The sequence below is a fragment of the Ahaetulla prasina genome, chromosome 1 (assembly GCF_028640845.1).
Source record: "Ahaetulla prasina isolate Xishuangbanna chromosome 1, ASM2864084v1, whole genome shotgun sequence".
Lineage (NCBI taxonomy): Eukaryota > Metazoa > Chordata > Lepidosauria > Squamata > Colubridae > Ahaetulla > Ahaetulla prasina.
Window position 1 is genome coordinate 327,664,102 of NC_080539.1, and position 25,541 is coordinate 327,689,642.

Below are 25,541 nucleotides of genomic sequence, written 5' to 3' on the forward strand. Positions count from 1 at the left end.
TTCAATTAATATTATTAGTCACTTTAAGGCTGCAGTAATATTATATGAAGTTTGCCTTATCTTGCCTTCTTTCTCTACCCGTGTTAAGAGACCCACTCTGAGAGTGTCATTTCTTGTGAGAGTGTAATAAACAAAGAGGCACTGTTTCTTTTTGTTTTTCAAACTAAAAGCCTAATTTAATGCACGACGACACTCTCCTTGTTTTAGAGAAGCCCAGAGCCACCAACTCACTCACTCTTCAGGAGAACTAAGACAGTTGATTCTTCTGTTCTTAATAACACCTTTGATTGGTTTCAGAAAAGCTTGAGAATAGGTATATAAGCACAAGGAGATTTAGGTTTCTATAAATATCCCTAAGTATCATCTATCCTAATTTATTTTACTTATTTAAAATGTAGAGTGTCACCTGTTTATCTCGGAAAACCAGTGAAGTATTCTTTACAAAAATGCTTAGCTTCTAAATCCTAACTCTGACAAAAACAGCTTGGTCCTTAAATGTCCACACAGAATAATCAGTCACACATAACCAGATTGCTTTTCACCTTCACTACCTATGCTTCCCCAGGAGGGACAGAAAAGACGATAAGGTTATATACTGGTAAATATATTAATTTCTATATTCTATAATTCACATATATTCTTCCAAACAGAATTACAATTATTGAAATAGAAATACAATATTCTCCAGCGTGCTGCTTGGAGAATCCAAGCGTGGGTTATTCCTTGTCTATTTGTCAGAGACTGAGTGTAGATTTTTTTAAAAAAACGTCGTTGACCATGCCCCTCTGCTCGGCTGAACTGCAGTTTGTTCACTCAGTCTAGCTAGAGAGACGTGTGTAGCATTGCTCTGGCACTTAGAGCAGATTACCACCTTGGATTTTCCAATAGAAGGAGCAAAAGATTTGGGTTGTCTGAGGAGTTTTTCGCTTTGCTGATGGACAGCTTCAGGATGCTCCCTTTTCTCCTCCGCTGCTGGGGCTCCAGGCCAACTTCCACCACCCTTAGGAAACATCTGGCAGCGCCTGGAGTTTTTGTTCCTTCAGGACAACTCCGGACAGCGGGCTTTGGCTTCTGCCCCCAGTGTGTATGCTGGCACAACCGCCACCACCTTACAGCTCCTTATCCACAGGGCAGCTCCGGAGTCACTGGCTGGCTTGCCGTGGCAAATTCTGACAGAACTGTGATGCTTCACAGCACAGAGAGAGTGTTAGACTCTCGCACCTATTTAATCGACTGCCAAGTCTGTGGAAGTGCCTCGAGAGTCACTTTTACACTCTCATGCCATTTTTCTTTCTGATTGAGCCACGGAGTCACTGAGAGAGCTTTTATACTCACGCCTTCAATCTCTTACAGGGCAGCCAAGGAGGCAACATGAGAGCAAATTTTGGGCCTGTCTCGCCCAACTTAGATCACAAACTGCAGCAGAGCAGCACTGAGGGAGTCGGGGCTCCACTTCCACGCCTCCAGTCACAATATTTTTGAATTCGGCAGCTATTGGAACCGAGGTTTGGCGGCAACCCACAGACCGGAAGCCGGAGTTGGTGCTGAAGGCCGATTTCAGTTTGTGCCTCACTCACTGTTGCAAGTGACTCTTCAGGCTGCAGCGGTGGGCACTGGCATAACACTAGCACATGTTGACATCAACCTAGAGTGCCTGGCCAACCCAGAGGAGCAATGATCAGGCATTTTGGCTCCTAATGCATCTTGAGGATTACTTCTGTGCAGAAAACGACTGACTGGTCTGTAAACTGTGATGGTAGGGGTCAAAATAGTGGAGTCAAATTTGTCATCCGACGTTGAACAGGTCGAAGCCTCACCCCCAGAGCTAGCAGGCCACAAACCACTGAACTTAAAAGATGTAAGGCCACATCTAGGAGTGCTGGGGCAAGGGAAGGCCTTCTACTCCTTTGCCTTAAAAAGGTGCCATAAGGCCTTAGAGAAACATTTTGCTAAGGCTCAACAAAAAGCTCAGAATAAGGAACTCCAACTTGCTTCTATCACTGAAGCAGTTTTTTCTGGCTCTGAGAAATCTCTCCTTCCACCTCAAATGATGGAGGAGGAGATAGAAAATTAGTCAGCAGAAGGGACTGGGGAACAACAACCGGTCCCCATTGAGTGCCCTCAGGATCAGCCTGCAATTACAACTTCTGGGTTGCAAGCTGCAATGCCTATTATACAGTCAGCTCCTGAAGCAACCTTTACCCCAACAGTGATGGGGCTCCACTCTGGGGAGCATTCAGGTGCAGGTCCCCCCTTGGACATTCAAAGTGTGATTGCTGAGGCAATTTCCAGGGGTATTGCAATAGGGTTTCAAGAGAAGGGTCAATTCCCCTCCATGTTGACCAGTTTGCAGGCTCAGATCCTGGCACATATGACTCCACTGCCAGGATCTCCATCTCATTATGATTCTACTCAAAGTGCAGATTCCTTGCTGGGCAATGAGGAACAAAGAGACACAGAGTTCTTAGATGATGAAGGAATGATATCCGACAGACCAGCATTCACAGGGCTTTTCTGACCTTCCATTTTCAAGTTGCTGCCTCATAAAGCCAAAGCAATGACTAACATGGGGCTTGCCAACACTTCTGCGGAACAATCTCTGGGTACCCCAAATACACATGACCTGTTTACGGTGCCTACACTTGAACAGATTATTCCTTGTCCAAAGCTCTTTACTGACGTGATCCAATGACAGTGGAGCCAGCCGGGCACTCTGATTGCCCTAGCAGTCATGACAAAAGGCTCTACTGTACAGCTTCAGATCTGGAGGAGTTAATTCAGCTTCCTTCAGTGGATGCTCCAGTAGCAAACTTAACATCTTCCTCCTTCCTTCCCAATGATATTGTGGAAGGATTGAAAACAGGATAGAAAAGCTGAGATCTCCTTCAGAAAAACCCACCAGGCAACCGCCTGGGCCATTAGAGCTGCTACATCAGCTTCCTTTTTCAACCGTGCCTCTCTCATTTGGCTTCGCCAGCTACAGGAGAGGTTGCCACCCGATGACACCAGACTGCACCAAAACATTAATAAATTGGTCGAAGCCATCGAATATTCGGCTGCAAAATTAGCTTCTCGAGTCTTGGCCTCCACTGTCACTTCTCACCACCTTCTTTGGCTACGCTATTAGAGAGCAGATATGAAATCAAAGTGAAGACTTGCCTCGGCTCCATATAAGGGGTCCCATTTTTGGGGGGGAGAAGTGTTAGACCCAATATTAGTGGAAAATAAGGATAAGCAGAATGTGATGCCTTCCTCTTATCAGAGGGCAGATCATAGATATTCTCCCTGCTCACAGAGGAGCTCTTTGGGACTGAGACCAGACCCAGTGGGTCCCACTTCCAGAGGTTCAACTGGCCCACTGACAGGTCTACCTTCTGGGATCAGGGTAGATGTCAGCCTCTTGCCAAGCAGCCATTTCGAGGAATGGGCAATAGGCCCTTTAGGCGAGGTAAGTGACTACAGATGTCCCTTCCCATTGGCAGACGTCTCCATTTTCAATGTCAATGGGAACTATCCACAATCGATGCTTGGGTCCTCCAAACAGTGAGGCTAGGCCTCACTGTAGAATTCCGCTCCAGCCCTCCCAATGCCCGGTTTCCCGGAACCCAGAGAAGAGAAAATTGATGGAAGCAGAGATCCAACATTTGTTGGAAATCTGCACCATTGAACCGGTGCCCATAGAACAACAACAGACCGGTTTTTATTCCATTCTCTTCCTGGTGCCAAAAAGTTCTGGGGGCTGGAGGGGGATCTTGGATCTCAAGCAATTAAACACCTTTATTGTGTATCAGCGATTCAAAATGCAACCCCTCAGGTTGAACTTGGGATGCCTAAGAGAGGGGGATTTGTTGACTTCAGTTGACCTCAAAGAGGCCTACCTGCATGTTCCAATTCGACCATCTCATCGAAGGTTCCAGCGATTCACATATGCCGGTTGGCATTTTCAATATTGGGTCATGTCTTTCAGCCTGTCATCGGCCCCCAGGATCTTCACAAAATTGTCAGAGATGGAGGCCGCATCCCTCGGACTGGTCCCTGTCAGAGTTCAATGTTACTTAGATGACATACTAATTCAGTCATCAGACACAAGCCACAGTGGACCTAAATACTGTTGTCTGGACCTTACAGCAACACGTTTTTTCCCTAAACCTGGGAAGGAGCCATTTGAGCTCTTTGAGCACCATGGAGCGGTGATAGACTCTGTCAGCGGCCAAGTCTTCCTGTCTCAGGATCATCAACTCAGCATCAGAACCCTAGTAGCACAGATCATTTCCCTCTGATCCTTCTGTCTCAGTTACTCAGGAAGATGATCTTGTGTATTGCAATCTTCCCCTAGGCATGGCTACATGCCTGGCTGTTGCAGTGGTACTTGCTACCATACCAGAAAAGGTGCCACAGCAACTTCAGGGCCAAGGTACGACTACCACCAAGTGTCGGTCGATCATTCCGCTGGTGGACTTCGGCAGCGATAAGGAAGATGTGTATTCCAGGAGCCCCAGTGCATAAACAATTACAACAGATGTGAGCCTCTTTGGCTGGGGTGCTCATCTTTTCTTCCAGGTGGCCCAAGGCCAATGGTCTCCAGTGGATCTAAAAAGCAATATCAACTGGTTGGAGCTGCGGGCCGTCCACCTCACCCTACGCCACTTCCAGTCCACTGTGGCAGACCAACATGTGTTAAACTTAACAGACAATGTGGCCACAAAAGCACATGTAAACCATGAAGGGGGCAGTCGGTCCAAATGGACAGAGGATGCTAAGCTGGGCGGAGAGACACACACTCTCCCTCAGGGTGGAGCACATCTCCAGCTCAACCAACACCTGAGTGGATTGGTTGAGCAGGACACAGATAGACCAGTCAGAATGACGTCTACATCTAACTCTCTTCCAAGAATTGTTGGAGAAGCTCGGATATTTGATTATCGATCTGATTGTGCATCCAAAGATCACACAACTACCATGGTTCTTTACCTGGTTCCCATGTCCAGAGGCAGAGGGATGTGATGTTCGCCACTGCCCCTGGGGCTGTTCTATGCCATCAGAGGACATCAGCCATGGATTGGAATTACCTGGACCTACTCCTTCTGACCCCTCCCTTTCTCAAACAGCAGAAGACAATCTAAAGTGGAAGGATCCTCACTTCCGGAGATCTGAGAGGTGACGTCAGCAGAAGGAAGGGAGGGGCAGGCCTGGATAAGTGCTGAGTCATGGAGCCACACCCCCATGGCCTATATAAAGGATCTGCTTTTTGGCATTCCTTGAGTCAAGCAAAGTCTCATCTGGTTTGCTGAAGTCAACCTTGGATTCCTGCCTGCCTGAGAAATCTGAAAGGAATTTGGCAAAGCTGCAGAGGCTTCGTGGCCACGCTTGATACAGGCTTCCCAGACCCGGTCGTCAGAGGGGGAGGGGGACACGACACTCTGTTCGTTTCATTCTACCCGTCTTCAATGGGCAGGAAGGTATCCCCCTCCACAATTGGTCATTGGCTAAAGGCGTGCATTGCGAAGGGATATGCCCTTAAGGCTAAACCTTTACTGGGACAGATTTTGGCCCACTCGATGAGAAGCACACTACTCAAGCTTCTGTTAGTGACATTTTCAGGCTGGCCACTTGGACTTTCTTATCACTCTTTATCCGCCATTACAAGGTAGAGAGTTATGCCTCGGCTGAGGCGTACCTTGGACAGCGAGTGCTGCAGAGAGTACGCTCCACTCCAGATACCCGGGATCACTCAACCTCCCACCCATAGACTTCTAGCTTGGGTATATCCCACACTTGGATTCTCCAAGCAGCTTGCTGGAGAATGGATTTTGGCTTATCTGAACGTCCCTTCTCAGCGCACTGCGGGAGAATTCAACCCACCCTTCAGCCTCCTGATCTGGGACCCGGGTGGCTCTCTTCAGCATCATGCTGGACACACTGGATGACTACGCCTTCATGAACAAACTGAGGCTCAGCAGAGCAGAGGGGCATGGTCAACAACATTTTTTAAAAAAATCTATACTCAGTCTCTGGCAAATAGATGAGGAATAACCCGCACTTGGATTCTCCCTCAGCGTGTTGAGAAGGGACATTCAAGTAAGCCAATGTCCGTTTTTCTATTTAATGACAGATATTGTGACCAGCTGACCTTGGTATCTTCTCAGTCAATTGCTTAGATATAAAAACTCCCCCCCCCAAATAATACAGTACATATCACGGGGAAGATTAATCGGAGTTTAAGGTGAATGATTGATAAGAATAATGGAGAATCAGACTGACATAAATAAAAGTATACAGAAAAGATCTCTGCCCTGGGATTGCAACTGAAACCAAGCCTAAAAATCTGTCCACATAAATATATTTATGTGCATATATATTCAAGTATGTACAGACACACACCTCCCCCCCCTCTCTCTTGTAAAATTATGTATTCTAACTAGATAGATTTTGGCTAATCATTAAAAACTAAACAAGGTCAGACATGTTTTGACGGGAAGCTCAAGAATTGTGGTCCTTTGGGCTTGACTGGAGGGGATGGGGAGGAAACTCAATTTCATTGAGGGCCATATCAGGGCTGTGGTTGACCTCGGGGCCAGGCAGGCATGGCCAACTGGATGGACATGGCCAGCTTGATGCCACTCACTGGGTGTGGCTGACTGGGTAGGCATGGCCAACTGGGTGGGAGTGGCCAGCTTGATGCCACTCCCCATACTGCTGGCATGTTTCCTCTTCGCATTGGGTAGACAAGGCTAAAGCCATGCAGACTGGCCCCTTACATTTTCCAGGCCAGCCCTGGGGGCCAGATCCGGCCCGCAGGACTTGTGTTTGATACCCTGGGCTAGACTGGAACATTATAAAATTTCTCCCACCACCCCTGAAAAAGAAAACTTGAAAGGCAGTAGCAAATCACTTCTAAATTTTCATCATGGAAAACAATTACTTCTGCTTTGTTGTCATCCAACTTCATAGTTGTGACAAAGAAAACTCAAGAATCAAGCTCAACTTGAGACATTTTAATTCACTAAATAAAGTCAACCCATAAAAAAATTATCTCTCATCTGTGTACATCAATAATCTTTTCTCACATGCAAGCTGCACTAATATAGGGAAGCAAGTAAACATTCCTTCCTCCCTCCCTCCCTCCCTCCCTCCCTCCCAGAAAGGTCAAGGTAGAGAAGTAGTGAAGGAAAGGCAAGAATAAAACCAACTGCTGTTGGACATTTACTAGACTTTTTTTTTTGTAATTCTGCTTCATCTTGATAAAGCAAAAAAGAAGGATTCAATTAATCTCAAAATACTTTGCATTCTTTCTGCAGCTTCCTTTGGCCTTTTTAGTAGCTAGAAGGGATTACTGAGTGTGTTGTGAGTACACTGAAGAAAAGCCACCCCTGGTGATTCCAGGGGGAAATCTATTGAGACTTTCTGTTGAAGATGTTAAAAATAAAAAAAACGAAAGCAATGCAGGACCCTGACTTTCTATAAGTGGGCGGGGTCCATATTGCTTTGCAAAGCAGCTTCAAGGGAAGTGCTTCATTCTGTTATCGAAACAAAGCACCCCTTCAAAGGTTTACCCCACCATAATGTCTGCAACCATCAGCAATTCATACCTACTCCTTAGCTTTGAGCAGTATCTTAGTAAATCCTAAGTGGCATTCCTATCAGCTACGTAGAGTAGAGAAAGATAAAGAGATTGTAATTCTTCTCTACAGTTTGGTCATTTGCTATGCTGCTGGCATTGCTGTCTTAAATCCTTGAACATTCTTTGTTTCCAAAATAAACAAAACTGGTAAATAGATTTGGCTAGTGTAAAGACATCCCTAATGTCTGAGAGCATTGTTCCTTAAGAACAAATATCTCTTGTTTTCTGCAACAAATGGCCTTAAAATATGCTTCCCCCTCCCCTTCATTTTGATTCTTGTTTTCTCTTACTGATATATCCCCCTTCTAGTTTCACCTCTGATGTTATGCTCCAGGGAATGAGACTGTAGTGCTTAACACTGCACTCCTGACGGAATACTGCTGATCTTAGAATATGTATTATGTTGCTCAGGGGTGATTCTCAACAATCTTTTGAGCCTATGTCGTATACATTTTCAGTCATCTTATACCGATTTCCATTTGCACTTGATCAGCTCATCCAGGGACCAGTGCTGCCATAAGCTGAAAGTGGGTCAGCTATTCTGATTTTAACGGTTCAAACTGTAGGAACTGGCAATTGCCAGTAATACTGTAGCGCTGCTACAACTCGGAGAGGTCAGCATAATCTGACTACTAATGAAAGAAGGAAACAGTGAGAGACAGGATAAGTAAGAGAGAGGGAACCAATAAAATTTGAGAGGGGCTGGAATCTGTTTCCCCATACCGAAAATTTTTTGCCTGGCTGGATGGGTGAGAGGAGAAAATTAAAATTAAAATGTTAAAATTAAGATAGAACTTTTCCTCTCTTTGCTTGAGATTTTCCCTAACTAAATATCCATGTTGGCTGCTTGCTTAAGATACAGGTTTGAATTCACGCATTATGCAAAGCCATAGTTTGTTTCACCCATAGCTTTTAAATAACTGTAATGGCCAAATATAAACATAATATTAAATCCCATACTGGGGGATTTACTACTCAGAATGGCTGGATTAATATATTGTGCTAGCCCGAAATCAAACAAGCTCACTATATTTTGCTGCTTATTCTTAGTTTGTTATTATAGTTTCTATATTGGCTAACCTTTTCTACTCTTGGCACTGAATGAGTATTTTTTCTCCTGTGGAATTAATTCTCTGTCTTGCTTTATAAATATAGTGGGTGATGCAGCTTTTGTGCTCGGTTGACAAAGGAAATTGCAGATGGAAACAATGCAGCCATTGATCAGGCTGACAGTGGACACATGCACAGTAAAGCTATAATGTGTTGGTTATTAGTCCTTCTTCCTCTTAGCACATTTCCCCTGTGTTCAACCCTCATCTCCCTTTTCCCATTCATCAATTTGCCTTTTCCATCTCATGCCTACGGCGTTGGCTTATTCCATTTCTAATTCTGAACTCCATTAGTAAATGAGGCAGAAAGACAGGTGTAATTAAAATTGTGTCAAGAGGGATATGAACAAGGAGAAGGTGAATCATCTTTATAGTCCTGCCCCTCCTAGCATCATACATTAAAGTGAATTTTAGTATCATGAGATCATGTGGTTAAACTACTCCAGATTTCAGTGAGATTTTTTAAAAAATTTGAAGGCAAAAGAGGAATGTTTCTCCTGAGTTTTATGTGTGAACATACTGTTCTCTGTACCCCCTTTTGAGAGAAAACTGAAATATAGGGCACTACTTGCTTCCTTATTAAGCTTCAGCTTACCAGAAATGCATTGAGAGCATCTGATGTATTTCCTTAGCCCATAACATTGTATTTGCTGATTTATGTGTGTTCATGTGTAAGGCACATATATGTCACTGCATTACATGAATAATATTCATTTGTTAGATTTAGATCAGGGGTGTCAAACCTGATTTCATTGAGGGCCGCATCAGAGTTGTGTTTGACCTCAGGAGGTGGGGTGGGGTGGGGTGGCTGGCCGGGGTGGGTGACGTCACTTGTGTTGGGGATACCTGTGGTGGCCTAAGTACTCTGCCAGCGAAAACAGGCTCCCAGGCTCAGTTTTCAGCTGCCACGGCCTCCTGCAACCCTCTGCCAGTGAAAATGGAGTTTGGGAGAGTTGCAGGAGGCTGTGACAGCCAAAAATGGAGCCTGGGAGCCTGTTTTTGCTGGCCAAAGCACCACAGGCCAGTCCTTTGCTGTTTCCAGGGTGGCCATGCTGGCCAGATCTAAGTACCCTGTGGGCCAAATCTGACATTTTTCCCATTCAATATAGTTTGTTACAGTTGTTAATTGCCTTTATGAAACATGAGAGAAACTGACAGTTAAATTTGTGTAGCAGTTTGCTCAGCACTTGACTTAAATAAATTAATTGTTAAATTATTTACAGCATTAACAATTAAATATGTAATATATATATAAATAGAAATTATTAGTCATAACTGAATGGTAAATAATCTTGGGGAAAAATCTTTTATCAGCATGTTTTAAGGAACTAAAAAAAATCACATGAATATAGCCAGAAAGAGAAAGCAAAATTAAGGAATATTTGACATACAATGGAAAACCTAACAGTGCAGGAAAATGTTCCCCAAACTCTGCAGATTGCAGTGTGGATTCTCAGTGCCTTAATTTTGTGACCTCACATGGAAACTTTATTACAAAGAAGTTTAGCATAAGCTTTTTTGTGATATAAAATTACTGTTGTTATCCTTACTTCTTTATTAAAGTTTAAACTACCATAGGTTCAAAGTATGAAATGACGCTTTTGTCACTCATCCAATGAAAAATGTATCTATAAGATTGAATCTCAGGAAACATGACCTGATGTAGTGATTCTATATAAAATGGATGTAAAGAGACAATGCACAGGACTACAGTCTTAACACAGACATGAGAAATTCAGGAAGGTGTTTGGAAGACTTGAAATTTAACAATTGTCTTAATGACAACAATTATCTGAATAATATTAACATCTTGAATTACACTCCTCCAAATCATAAATAAAGGAAATTGCCTACATTCCGTTCAGCTTCACATAACTTTTGGTTTTCTTTTATAATCCCTTGCTTCAGGGTGGGGGAGGGGCAGCTGAATGGAGCTGAGCATTTACTGGTCGGATGCCCTTCCTGACGCCTACGTGGAGTTTGCAGCAGATATTTTCTCCATGCACCCTGATAGAGAAACAACTACTCAGTAAAACACTTACTGCTTTTCTGATGTTCCTGTAAAACAGGGGTCTCCAACCTTGGTCCCAAAGGTTGCAAAGCTGGCTGAGGGATTCTGGGAGTTGAAGTCCACAAGTCTTAAAGGGACCAAGGTTGGAGACCCCTGCTGTAAAATATACATGTATTCCTAGCTTGCTTTTCCTCTTGTTTCTACTGCTTGCTGTACGCCTGAACATTGTCATGTCTACTTCATAGGGAATCCATTATTCATTCTCCTTTCCCAGCTGATTTTTCAATTTAGTTTTAATTATTTATGAATGTGGTCTGTCTTATTTATGTTACCAATTCACATCATTAATGGATTTGTCTTCACAGGATGTTTGTCAACTACCAATGCAGCCTTTTTAATTTTCTCTTCCTTCTTCTCTCTCAACAGATTTCTCAAACTCAGCTTAAAGCTGAAATGAATGCTTTTTAGACGGAAGGAACCTGAGTGCACTTTCACTACTAATACCAGAGTGAAAGGAAAAACTAATCCAACCATCCTGTCTGCTGTCAACGTTTGGAACTTCTCATTGAAGATTGGCCTTCTGTATAGGACATAGTTATTCTACCATTTAGCATACATGGAGGAAGGCATCAAAATGTGTAAACCTGGCTAACAACACACTGATTTTCAGAAGCAGACTGGAGGACAGTCCAGTTGTATAAGGATTATTTTACATTTAGTTTCTAGGAATATAACAATCATCTGCACAGAGGACAGAACACATCTAATTTGCTTTATTTCTTATTTTTGCTCAACTCTTCCTTCTTTCTTCAGTTAGAAATGGGCCCGTGGACTACAATGTGGCCCACGGACAGGTTTACTTTCTTGAAATCCTGGCTTGTTTTTTTTCTGGGATTGTATGTGCAGTTTTCCAAAGCGTTGGCCTGTCCAAGTGTATGCCGTTGCGACCGAAACTTTGTCTATTGTAATGAACGAAGCTTGACCTCAGTGCCTCTTGGAATACCGGAGGGTGTAACCATACTCTACCTCCACAATAACCAAATTAATAATGCTGGATTTCCTGCAGAACTTCACAATGTCCAGTCTGTGCACACAGTCTACCTGTATGGCAACCAGCTAGATGAGTTCCCTATGAATCTCCCCAAGAATGTCAGGGTTCTCCACCTGCAAGAAAACAACATCCAGACTATTTCTCGGGCTGCTCTGGCACAACTCTTGAAACTGGAAGAGCTTCATCTGGATGATAATTCTATCTCTACTGTTGGAGTGGAGGATGGGGCATTCCGGGAAGCTGTTAGCCTCAAGCTTCTGTTCTTATCCAAGAATCACTTAAGCAGTGTACCAGTTGGCCTTCCAATGGACTTACAAGAACTACGAGTGGATGAAAATCGAATTGCCATCATATCAGACATGGCCTTTCAAAATCTCACAAGTTTGGAACGTCTCATAGTGGATGGTAATCTCCTTACAAATAAAGGCATTGCAGATGGCACCTTCAGCCACTTATCCAAACTTAAGGAATTCTCTATAATAAGGAATTCATTGACATACCCACCTCCTGATCTTCCAGGTACAAATCTACTTAGGCTTTATTTACAGGACAACCAGATATCACACATACCACTTTCAGCCTTTTCAAATCTTCATCGCCTGGAACGACTTGATATTTCCAACAATCAACTCCGGATGCTGTCTAAAGGTGTTTTTGACAATCTTCACAGCCTGAAACAATTGACAGCAAGGAATAATCCCTGGCTATGTGATTGTAGTATTAAATGGGTTACTGAATGGCTCAAATTAATTCCTTCCTCCATAAATGTCCGAGGATTCATGTGTCAGGGACCAGAACAAGTCCGAGGTATGGCTGTCAGGGAACTCAACATGAACATGTTGTCATGCCCCACAACTACCCCAGATGTCTCATTTGTTACCCATATTCCCACAACATCTTTGCCAACCACGATGGCCCCTACTTCATCACACTTAACCCCAAGTAATAAACAAACAAGTATCCTTCTTGCCCCTACTATAACCACACTCCCCACTGTGCCTGAAAGGAATGATGAAGAAAAAATGACCTTTCCCACTCTTGAACGATTTCAGCTGTTTATCCACGTTGTAAATGGCACTTGCATCCAAGTGACCTGGCATTCCCTCTTTAATGTGATGGCCTACAAGCTTACCTGGGTTAAAATGGGTCATAGTCTGGAAGGAGGCATCATTCAGGAACGGATAGTTACTGATAAGAGGCAGAACATCAGCTTGACAAATTTAGAGCCCAAATCTACATATCGGATTTGTTTGGTTCCCTTGGATGATTTTAATAATTACCGCATTGGTGAGGACACTGTGTGCTCAGAAGGCACAACCAAGGCTTCCCTATTAAATAACGGAAGCAACTCAGCTAGCCACGAACAGACAACTTCTCATAACCTTGGTTCTCCATTTCTGTTAGCAGGCTTAATTGGGGGGGCTGTTGTATTTGTGCTGGTGGTTCTGCTCAGTATCTTCTGCTGGCACATGCACAAAAAAGGACGCTACACCTCTCAGAAGTGGAAATACAATCGTGGGCGACGGAAAGATGACTACTGTGAGGCAGGAACCAAGAAGGACAACTCCATCCTGGAGATGACAGAAACCAGCTTTCAGATTGTCTCCTTAAATAATGATCAGCTCCTTAAAGGAGATTTCAGATTGCAGCCTATATATACCCCGAATGGGGGCATTAACTATACGGACTGCCACATCCCCAACAATATGCGATATTGCAACAGCAGTGTCTCAGACCTGGAACACTGTCATACGTGATAGTGAGGTGTGTGGTGAGGCAATATTACCACAAGCAAAAACCCAGAGGGAACAAGCAAAATTAATCTACTCACACACAAATCAACAAAAATTACATTTGATAAATGTTACGCAAATGCATTTGCGCATTTGAATACTCTGTAATTTATATGGTGTACTATATAATGGGATTTAAAAAAAAGTGCTATCTTTTCTATTTCAAGTTAATTGCAAACAGTTTTGTAACTTTTTGCTTTTTAAATCTTTAAAATATATATAAATATATATATAAATATATATATATATTGAAGAAGTACTGTACAGGGTTGTACAATAAGAACCCAATGCCATGGCAAAGGAAATACAAAACAAAATGCCTCATTCTTCAAACATTCAATACTTTGATTTTGGAGCTGTTTGGGGGATTTTGGCTCGTATATCCATTAGTTTAAGATAAATTTGTATTACAAGAGGAAACTAGGAATGCCTAAGCAGTGTTACATGAGAGGAAAACAATTTTAAGTTCTTTGGTGATCTTTAAAAAAAATGGAATAGCATTTGTAAAAATTAGATTGGCCACCTTGCCTGCCTCTGTCCCTTTAGCTCCCTTTAGTCAGAGACTAAAACTAGGAACTCCCTGGATATTGGGCTTAACAAGCCTGTATTCTTCATTTTGTTATTATTATTTTTTTCAAAAAGTATATCACATCGTTCATTTCTTTTCAGAAAAGCTGGTATGGAATCTATCAAGGCATTTGTTATTAAATTCTCATCAAATTGGGAAAATGTTTTTTTTTTAAAAAGCATCTAAACACTTATTGTTTTCTCCAGATATGCATTTTTGAATTCCCAGTGAAATCATATTAGGTCATAAATTTCAAAAATTCTATTAGCAATCCAGACAGACTTTTGGCAGAATACAATCAATACTTTCTTTCTACAGGTAGTCCTCAACTTATGACTATAATTGAGCCCAAAATTTCTGTTGTTAAGTGAGTCCGTTGTTAAGTGAATTTTGCCCCTTTTTACAACCTTTCTTGCCACTGTTGTTAAGTGAATCACTCCACTTGTTAAGTCAGTCACATGATTGCTGAGTAAATCTGGCTTCCCCATTGACTTTGCGGCAGCAGTGAAATCCACTTACCTTCACTACCAGTTTGGGTGCGCTCCTGTGCGGGAGCACACGTGTGCTACGGATGCGTGCAACTCTGCGCATGCACAGATGGTTAAAAAATGGGACGTAATGATGTTCCAGCAGGTGGGCAGAGCTTCCTGCCACCAGCACTACCGGTTTGGCGAGCTGGATAGAACTGGAGGGATTTCACCGCTGCTTTGCGGTCTTGTCGACCCATTTACGATTACTTGCCAAACTCAGTTTGCCAAATGCACAACTTGCATTATTTCAGGTTAAGGAAATGTCCTCAACTTTATCTGATTCCCTTCCAGATTATTTTGTTCAGTTTTATACCTTTGCAAAAGGACTTCCTGGGATTGTAAGCTGTACAGTTCTATTAATATGGGAACATGACAAAAAGAATACCTACCCTTTTAGTGATATAAGAAGATCAGTTTCCAGGGCAACATATGGAACATCATATGTTATGCATGGAGAACTTAGTGCAGCTCTTAGTGTTAGACAAAGATCCACTGATGGTAGATTAGTTAACGCTCCCCTCTCCCCATATGTAGTCTCTGCATGAAGTTGAGGACACAACTGTATGATGGCTTCATATACTGGCATGACTGGGATATTAGCCAAGGGATATGATGTTAGCTGAGATTATGGAATTGTAGTCCACTAAATGTAGAGAGTACCAGGTTGGAGAAGGCTGGACTATACTACCCATATTTGATTTGATTTTTATTTATTTTAATCAATAAATTAGTGTGGCCTTCCCTTACACTCTTCTCTATTTTTTTAATCTAATTAAATTCACTCTCTCCAGTCATATGCAGAATACTTGAGAATTAAGCACAATTATCAACTCATTCATTTTTAAAAACAACTATGTCTCGTCCTCCACAATTATATTGATTTGAAACAGATGCTTAAAACTTTTCTAATAATCAGAAACTATCTCAAAATTAGTCATTTCAGTAATATATCCTTTAATTAAAGGCTAACCAAAAATCAGCTTTGAAAAAAGGAGAACTTAAGGTATGGAAACGAGAACCATGGTCAGTATATCTTCTCAGTTTACCTAATATGTTATTAATCACAAAACACACCCACAGATATATTAATGTTTAGCAACATTCAGATGGATCACTACTTTATAAGATAGCAGAGTCCAATAATTTCTTAAGGCAGGGGTGAAATCCAGCAGGTTCTGACAGGTTCTGGAGAACCGGTAGTGGAAATTTTGAGCAGTTCAGAAAACCGGTAGCAGAAATTTTGAGTAGTTAAAAGAACTGGCAAATACCATCTCTGGCTGGTCCCAGAGTGCGGTGGGAATGGAGAGTCTGCAATATCCTTTCCCCAGGAGCGGGGAGGGAATGGAGATTTTGCAGTATCTTTCCCCTGCAACCCACACCAAGCCACACCATGCCCACAGAACCGGTAGTAAAAAAAAATTGGATTTCACCACTGTCTTAGGGGATTTGTTCATTTTGCAATCATCCTTCAATAATAACATAAGAATTTCCATTGGTATTTTAGGCAACCTGTGTGAGTACTGTATCAGTGTAGTTGCTGAAGGTTGCTAACTAAAAGATTGCCATATGGTTTGAAATGTATAATTTTAGCTAGAAAACTATGCTTCCCCCCACCCCCTTTGACTGAACTGGCTGTTTGTTGACAAAAGATACTGTTTAAGCATTAAGAAGAAACACAAAAAGGTAGAAAGAAAAGGCTTTTCTGCAAACAGGATGTCATCTAAGTGGAACGAGGATAACTTCAAGTAATTAAAAGAAACTAATTATTTGCACATGCCAGATAATGGGATGTCCTCCAAACTGAATTCTGTTATAGAGCATAAAGACTAAATCTTATTTCCAGCATAAGGAATGCTTCTGAATTTCAGTTGCTGAGAATAACAGCTGTTATTTTTACTTTCTCCTAATCAGAATCATGTACTTGATGAAAAATAGTACGGTGGACTAAATAGGCTTTTTTTGTCTAATCTAGTTGTTTCTAGTTATGTTTTTCTATATCATGAACCTAAGTGACACACACACACATACATACACTATCTTATCAATAATAAAATTGAGAGTCCAAACAGTAGATCTTGTATCTGTGTTGCACTATATATGGCAGTCATTTACATGAACAAAAGAAAGTAAATATGATGTTCATCAATGCCATCAGGATTGAATCTGCTTCATCCTAGTAATCTTTGTCAGGATTTTACTTTTTCCTTTGCATTCCTGATTGTTGTCTTGTCAGGAGTACCATGATTTTTCACTCAATAACTAGAAAGAAATTATCTCTCTCATCTTTGAAACAGAAGCTGGTTTCATTCTATTCAAAAAGCATAAACATTATTAAGCAGAACACCAGTCATGGAAGCTATGACTTATTCCAAATGAACATTTTACAACTAGTTCTTAAACCACTTTTCAAGTTACATCCAGTGGTGGGATTCAGCCAGTTTGCACCAGTTCGGGAGACTGGTTAACTTTCCGAGCAGTTTGGCAAACTGATTGTTGAAAAAAATCATTAGGACAGAGAACCGGTTGTTAAATTACTTGAATCCCACCACTGGTTACATCCAGGTTATAAAGCACAATTACTGTGTTTATACAACATGTGCAAGCCAAACAATTATAAGATGGCTAAAACTTAAGAGACATGCTAAGAGACAACTCAAAAGTTGAGTTTCCTACAAATTTCTAAATGGAAAATTATCAAGTTTTGATCTACCTATTTTAGATTAGTCAAATATTGTATAAACCTAGTCAAGGAGACCTATAACAATAGTTTAAACATGTCAGGATTAACTTTATTCATTATTCAAAAAATTGTCCTGGATACATTTACTGTTTTATTTTCCAATTAGGTTCATGATGGTGCATAACTTAATGTCTTTAGGCATTTAATACTTTGTTTAAAGACAGCTATTCTATGCAGAAAATTTACAAGCAATAAGATAAGAAAGATTTGGTGGAAAGCTAGTCATTCGATCATCTGATGCTTTTGGTAGCAGTGTCAATACCACTTAGGATAGTCTGAGGGTCCAATTCCAAAATTGTCCTGATCTAATTGGGTCATTTAAAAGATAGTCTGTTCCAAAGTGGTTTGGTCGACTAAAGAAAAAAGGGTGCTTCATTGTTCCATAGAGTGATATAGCAAAAAGAATTGACTAAACTTTTTCAGCAGGATGGGACATTTATAGGCATAAAAGACCATTATGAGAAACTGTTGACCAATTTCATAGAATTATAGAAATGTTGATGGTGGGGAATGACTTGGCCAAATTTCAAACATATGTAAGTAGATTTTTTTTCTGCAAAGAAACAGGTATAAAGCATATGACTTTCTAAAAGCAGTGGAGTAGACTATTAGAATTTGAGCCATTATATAGGATTAACTCTCTATTTCCGATAAAGTACATCAGTTTATGATAGCTAACTAATGTCATGCAAAATAAAAATTTCACAAGAGAATAAGAGACTAGATAGCTAATGATAACATTAAAGATTTCTCCCAGTTCCCATGAGTTTGTTTGACCTGGATAAAAATTGCTCAGATCTTATAAAAATATGAATAAAGCACTAATGATTGCAGAGAAATATGTGCATCTCAAAAAACTTTGATGTGCAAGTGAATAGCATTTGTTAAAGCATCACTAAATAGTGATTTTGTGTCTTCATTATTTTTGAAGGGTAATATAGAATTTCTCCAAATTCAAATGATTTTATGTAGAGAACTGAGCAGGAAAGTTATTTTATTATATTTAAAAAATTGTGATGCTTCTAATGGGCAAAACAAAGTAAATATCATACATATAAGATCTGGAGGGTAGAAACTTAATTATGAAGACAAAGTAGCTGGCTGTTTTGCACATACACAACGGCTAATATTTTTGGAACAATGCTTAAAAGCATGTATTAACTGGTAGCTGAATGGGATAATGCATATATATATATACACACACATATATATAAAATTTGTCCTTTCATCAATCCATCCAACCTCTGGAAGTGATTACAGTCATTGAAAGAGTTCCATCTACTCTCCAAAGTTAAACTATGTTGTACGTACCAAGAGTTTCTTACAAATGCCACATAATCTCAGAAGGTAAGCAATGTGGGATCAATACCTTTAAGCAGTAGTGGGATTTAATAATTTAACAACCGGTTCTCTGCCCTAATGATTTCTTCCAACAACCAGTTTGCCAAATTCTCAGAAAGATAGTAACCGGTTCTCCCGAAGTGGTGCGAACTGGCTGAATCCCACCACTGCCTTTAAGGCAAGATGCCATCTGAACTTTAAAAAATTGTGAGTCCAATGGTGCATAACTTTTTAAGTTTCATATATCTACTGTAGTATCTTTAGAAGTATTCTACGCAGCCAGAAAATGTCAGGAAAAAAAGTAGGACTGTGCTGTTAGTTCCACCTCGAACATCAGCATTCTATGCCTCCTGGTGCTTTCCTGTTTTGCAGATAGGGAAAGAATTCATTTTAGTACTAAAGGTCAATGAAAAAAGAACAGCCAGAAGCTCAGAGGGAGTGAAGCGCATGCTTTGCAGGTGATATTAAAGAGGCCTCAGGTTTGCTACTGGAACAGTTTACGGTAGTGTTTTTCAAACTTGGCAACTTTAAATGTATGGACCTCAAGTTAGCAAAACACCACTTTGCAACACTGCACTACACTTGCAACAAAATTTCAGAGAATGAAAATAATAGAAACACAACTCACCCATTTTTAAAAAGTGCTAAAATAAAACTGGGTTTTTTTTTTGCTGTTCCCCTTAATATCATTGCTTTGTTGACAGCCTAATTTTAAGGCTCTTTAGTTCACATTGTTCTTTATGATTGCAATAGCGATTTGGAAAGTGGAAGAGAGAGACTATTCAAAAATAAATAAATAAATCCTAACCTTTGAATGCACCCACCTCTTTTCCAAGCTCGGGTTGCTGTTCTGGAAGCTGCTCTCAGTTGTTTCCATGTGTTAGCGCATGCAAACCCACTTAACCTTGCTATTGTAGTTGCATTAAGGAAGGGAGTAGAAATGTTTTGTATAGGTTCCCATATGTTCAGAAGCAGTCTTCTGAAAGGTTTGCACAACCTTTGGACATTAAGAGTGGATTTCAAGTTGCTATCTCTTGCCCTGCCTGTCTGTAGCTCCTAGAATAATTCATCCACAAAGTCTGAGTATATTCTTCATCCAAAGAAGACATTTTTTCATTGTCACTTCCTCCTGAGCCCCATAAAAATGTGGCAGAGTGGCTGAACACAGCATGTTCGTTCCTAAATAGCAATAGCATTTAGACCTATATACCACTCCCTAGTGCTTTACAGCACACACTAAGCAGTTTACAGTGTCGGCATATTACCCCCAACAATTTGGGTCCTCATTTTACCAAACTCGAAAAGAGGGAAGGCTGAGTTGACCTCGAACCTGTCAGAATTGAACTCCTGGCAGTGGGCAGAGTTAGCCTGCAATTCTGCATTCTAACCACCGCACCACCAAAATCATACTACGTCTCAAAGGTATCTTTAGAAAAGCTGTAGAGGATTATTTCAAGACAGAATAAAAGGAAAGGCCCAATTGTTGGTTTTACAAGCACACTGCAGGAGTGGGGAATCCTCACACTGTAGGATGTATGCCATTTCCCAGCTCCATTTTGTGGCTTCAAAACTCCTTCTCCTACCTACTCACAAACTGAGTTTCCTTATTTCAGTGGCAGACTGCTAAGAAAGACCCATGGATATTCCACCATTTTTACTAGAAAAGCAAATGGTGTCTAAGGGTTCACCTGAAATATGATCTCACCCCATATTAAAAAATTCCAAATCTGCCTAGTTCATTAATGATAGGATTTTTCATGGGTGTGTCTGTGTGTTTATCTATATGTCATCCAATCATCAAAACTGACAGCCTTCTTTGGGGGGGGGGGAAGTTAACAGATTAAAGTTATATATGTATTTGCCTTAATTGCTGGTTCGCACTCAATGAAAGAACATACTGTTTGCAAGCAGAACCTCTCAAGTTAAAATCCTCAGTTAAAGGATATGGGTGATGGGGAAAGTATTGAGTTTCAGGAGAAACTACACAAGAAAAAATAAATCTTGGCCCACATGAGCTGATATTCTCCACATGAAAGGTGGCTTTGTTTTTTTGTTTTTTGCTTTACCAGGGAGAAAACATCTGGCTATCTACATATTATTAAACTTCAGTTCCCAACATGAGTAATAATCAAGGATGATGAGCAGCATTAGCTATTACACGTTCTGTGTCCTCATGATTTTGATACTGAAAATTAGATACTGAAGAATCTATTGCATAGAAGGTGGAGAGCATCAGTGTCCTATGGGAGCGTATAGAGTCATATAGTAGATAAGATTTCAGAGCTGAGGACATATTAATCGGCTCCTGTTATTATCAGATTGCAAATGCAATAGACCGACTTAACCTGAAATCTCACATCAACTCTTTCATCAGCCTTACCATAGATTTACCTCAGTTTAGAAATTAAAGAAATAAGCAATAAAAGCATTAAATTATGGCATGTCCATGTGTGTGAAATGAAACCACAAGACAGATTGGGTTTCCTATAATAGTGGGCATTTTAATTAAGGTCATGCAAGCACACACATACTGGTGAGGCTTGAGAATTCTGCCTGAGGCCATTTTAAGATACTAACCACTACATATAGTGATTCTCTTTAAAGCCCCATGAAATAACTTTGGTTGCATTATTCCTCAACTGTTTGTAAAATTGAGTCAGTGTTCTAAAAAGAACTCCACAGGTAATCCTCCATTTACAACAGTTCATTTAGTGATCATTCAAAGTTACGTCATCACTGAAAAAAGTGACTTAGGAGTTATGACCATTTTTCACACTCGTAACCGTTGCAGCATCCCCGTGGTTACATTCAGACACTTGGCAACTGACTTATGACCTTTGCAGTGTCTTAGGTTCACGTGATCCCTTTTTGCTACCTTCTGATAAGCAACGTCAATGGAAACGCCAGATTTCCTGAACAACCGTGATGCTAACTTAACAACTGCAGTGATTAACACATGTCTCACTTAGCAACAGAAATTGTGGACTCAATTGTGGTCGTAAGTCGACTACCTGTAGTTTCTAAAAAAACAAAACAGAACAGTAGAAGGCTAAAAAAATACATTGTTTCTAAAATGTAAAATTTGCATAACATTTATATTGCATAATTTTGGCTGGATCATTCTTTACCTGCTCTTCAAGATACGAAACATTTCTGAAAAGAAAATAAATGTTTCTAAAATGTCATTTATTTTTATTATTATTATTATTTTCATTTCCTTTTTTCAGGACCCAGGAACGATGTTTCCATTGCATAATGGGTTAAGTTTTGTCATCTTTAGTTAATCTTACACTCCTCACTCTTTATATGTAGTTTTCACGTATAGGCAGAAAACTTTATGTTAGAATATGCACAGATGAGCAGATACATATATATGTGATATAGTAATGATTTAAAATAGAATAAGCTGCACAGACAAAAAATGACAAATGCTAATTTAATAAAATGTTGATTCTTCATATGCCTTTGACTCTGGAAACTAATCCTATAAAGTTCATCATAACTTTCTAAACTGGAGGAATTTCACATAACTTCTAAATATATCATGTAATTTGCTTTAGTGAAATGCATTGAAATGCAAGGGAGTGCATTTGAAATCTCAAATCAATACCTATACTTTTTGGCAGCAAATGGATTGTCTTTCCACAGTTCAGTGCTCCTGTGGCAAATAAAATAATACTACATATATAAAGACATTAAAATAAGTGGAATGACTAGGGGAAAAAATAACAGTGGTAAAATGATAAAATCAAAAATAAAACAATAGCAACACCATTACTCTGAAAGAGTCAACTGGGTTATTCCTGGGACAGCATTAAATTGTCTCAAAGCTCTTTTTTTGCAAAAGGCCATTTGGTTATTTCCTTTGAAAACGTTTTGTTTCTCATCCAAGAAACTTCTTCAATTCTGAAGAGCCCTGTTGCCTTTTGGAAAAAGCATCTTTGGGACAGCCATAACTTGGATGATTGAGAATCTCCATAGACATTCAGCTTTAAATTGTCCTTAGTTTTGGTACACATTGGTAAAAAGACACTGTGGCTGGCCAGGTGATCATCTACAGGGAATTAGTTTAACAATCCTTGGAGTCTGCTCTTTAAGATATATACATCTGTACATAACAGGTATGATAAAAGTGAGTTTTTCATGTCGGTCCAATACAACAAAAATAGTCATACTAGGAGGTGGCTTTATGTAGATTGTGGATGACAAAAATTCTCTAGAAATAGGAAGTGAGAATGCAATTTTGGATCCCCTCTCGAAAGGAAGTGAGATCTACCTTCTAAATTTTTGATTGTCTTCCCAGGACCATAGCACTTTAGCCTAAGACTACTTTTGAGGAAAAAATCTGGACCATCCATCTTCCTCTCATACAAAAATGTACAGAGACAGGTTTTGCATCCCTAAATGTTAGTATAGTTAATGTATTACAGCAGTGGTGAAATACTTTTTCCCCCCTACCAGTTCTGTGGGCATGGTGTGGCTTGGTGGGTGTGGCAGGGAAGGATACTGCAAAATCTCCATTTCCTCCCTACTCCTGGGGGAAGGATATTGCAAAATCTCCATTCCCACCCCACTCTGAGGCCAGCCAGGGGTGGTATTTGGTGGTTCTCCGAACTACTCAAAATTTCCGCTACCAGTTCTCCAGAACCTGTCAGAACCTGCTGGATTTCACCCCTGTATTACAGCACAGAAGTTGAAAAATGTCTGTTTTCCTAACACACCTCACACCTAGCATTAACAGACCTGAAAATGTCTGATTTAACAGTTATGGGGTTTTTTTTCTGACAAAAAGAATGTTACATTTGAAGGCCTCCTATATAGTTTCTTTTATTTGTACTGCTTAATCCTGGAAAAATAATTTGTAAGCGGGCACAACTTGTATTTCTTTAGATGCTTTCTATGCATTATTTTCACTTCTTGCATGTGTTTCAAAAAAGGTTTTCACTATGCCTTAATTCCAGTATGCTTTGGGTCCTGGGAATTATTCTGTATCTGTTATGTCATGTGCAGATGGCTCATTTAAGTATTGCTATTTTATATGAATTCAATGCCAGTCATACATACATATTCTACAATAGGGATCAGCAGCAAAAGTAGATATTCCTTGTGAATATCAAATGTCTTCTTCCTTGCTTCCAACCAGAAGTAAATGACTGTTAAAGGGCATTTTAGAGCTGAAAAGGATACTTCACGTTAGTCAACAATAGGAAAGTAGAAGAAGACAGATGCTATCTGTTAACATTTCCATGATTACATAGTAATTAGCTAAAGGCTGGGATTCTAAGATTGTATGCAGAGAAGGGGGTATCATAAGGAAGTTAAGGGACTGATAAACATCCAGGAATCATAAGTAGAAATGTATGACTCAACATTAATTTTGTATTAGTCTGATATATATTTAATAAGATGTTATCGATCCCATTTCTGCATCATTTTGCTATTTTGGAAAAATGCATTTGTTTTCATGTATAGTTATTCATAACATAATGATTTTGTATATATCATTCCCAAATGTATACATTTTATTTACAATTTTCAATAATAGGCACGCTTTTGTAATATCTGAGCAAGAACGGCATCACAAAATTAATTGAAATGCACAATGAAGTATGTATTCCAATCTGCATATTAATCTGGAATCCATATATTAATCTGGAAAATGGAAACACACTGACTAAATATATTTCTTCAACATCCATGAAAGAGAGAAAGAGAGAGAGAGAGAGAGAGAGAGAGAGAAAGAAAGAAAGAAAGAAAGAAAGAAAGAAAGAAAGAAAGAAAGAAAGAAAGAAAGGAATTTCCCAACATTTTCTCAATCCAATTTAAGTTGTTCTAATTCTATTCAGAGGTTATGTACTCTAGAAAGAGGGAATAGGATGGACATAAATCATCTAGAGGCTTCCACAACAGTTAGTGAAACCAGGAGTCTTGCTTGTTTCGAACATGCATTACATGCATGTAAAAAAGATATGGATTTGATATTTTGGTTTACACTCCCTTTTTGACATTCTTGATCAATGCTGTAGGTACACCTAGAATCATCAATATACAGTATATAGATTGGAGAAGAATCCTTGTCCAAACTTGAGAACAAATTTCCAAATGTGGCTTGGGACATCTCAAAAATATAGGTTGAGAAAAGGTAGTTGTAGACTCATATCCCAGAGAATTTTATTGAGTCATAAGGAAAGAGAAAAATTCCACAGAAAAAAATAGGAAACTGGAGATTTAAGCCTGGTGTTATAGCATGTTTAATAATGCAGCATGTTTTTAAGGAGCAGGTCTCCCCCAAATAAAAGTTTACACTGAACAATTAAAACTTGGCATCTGGAATCTTTGTGATGTCTCCAGAGCTCTAGCTGTTTGCTTTTAATTAAGAAGAACCAGTGCTACTTAGAATATCTCTATCCTGCCTTTGATTTTGCCATTTGCCTTTGATATGTGGGTAGAAAAAGGACATACTGCACATGCTCATAGATACTCTTCTTTGGTACAAATGAATTCCAAAGTATATTAAATATTATTTAAAATATGTTCTGAGGCTAAATCTTACTGATTCCAGACTGAAAGTATTCTTTAAATCTCCTCATCATATCCATTAAAATTACTTAACAATTGCTCTTCACTTATAGATAATGAGTGCTATATCTAGAAACAATTTACCATTTCACTTTATCTCTAAGCCTAGGGATATTTAAAAGGCACTTGGACTTGGTCTATTTACTTAAGAATCAGAGCAAACTAGCTTTCTGTGTGGAGATAGTATTTGACCTAGCA

General features: G+C 39.9%; 1 protein-coding gene across 10 annotated transcripts in view; it reads left to right on the top strand.

The window, feature by feature from the left end:
- Nucleotides 1–23,253, top strand: part of FLRT2 (fibronectin leucine rich transmembrane protein 2) — a 108,710-nt gene extending 85,457 nt beyond the window's left edge. For all 10 annotated transcript variants that reach the window (XM_058162492.1, XM_058162493.1, XM_058162491.1 and 7 more), the window contains one exon: nt 11,168–23,253. In XM_058162492.1, coding sequence (XP_058018475.1) covers nt 11,561–13,549 — 1,989 coding nt within the window. In that variant the 5' untranslated portion in view covers nt 11,168–11,560 and the 3' untranslated portion in view covers nt 13,550–23,253. The remainder of the gene's footprint in view (nt 1–11,167) is intronic.
- Nucleotides 23,254–25,541: the final 2,288 nt, after the last annotated feature.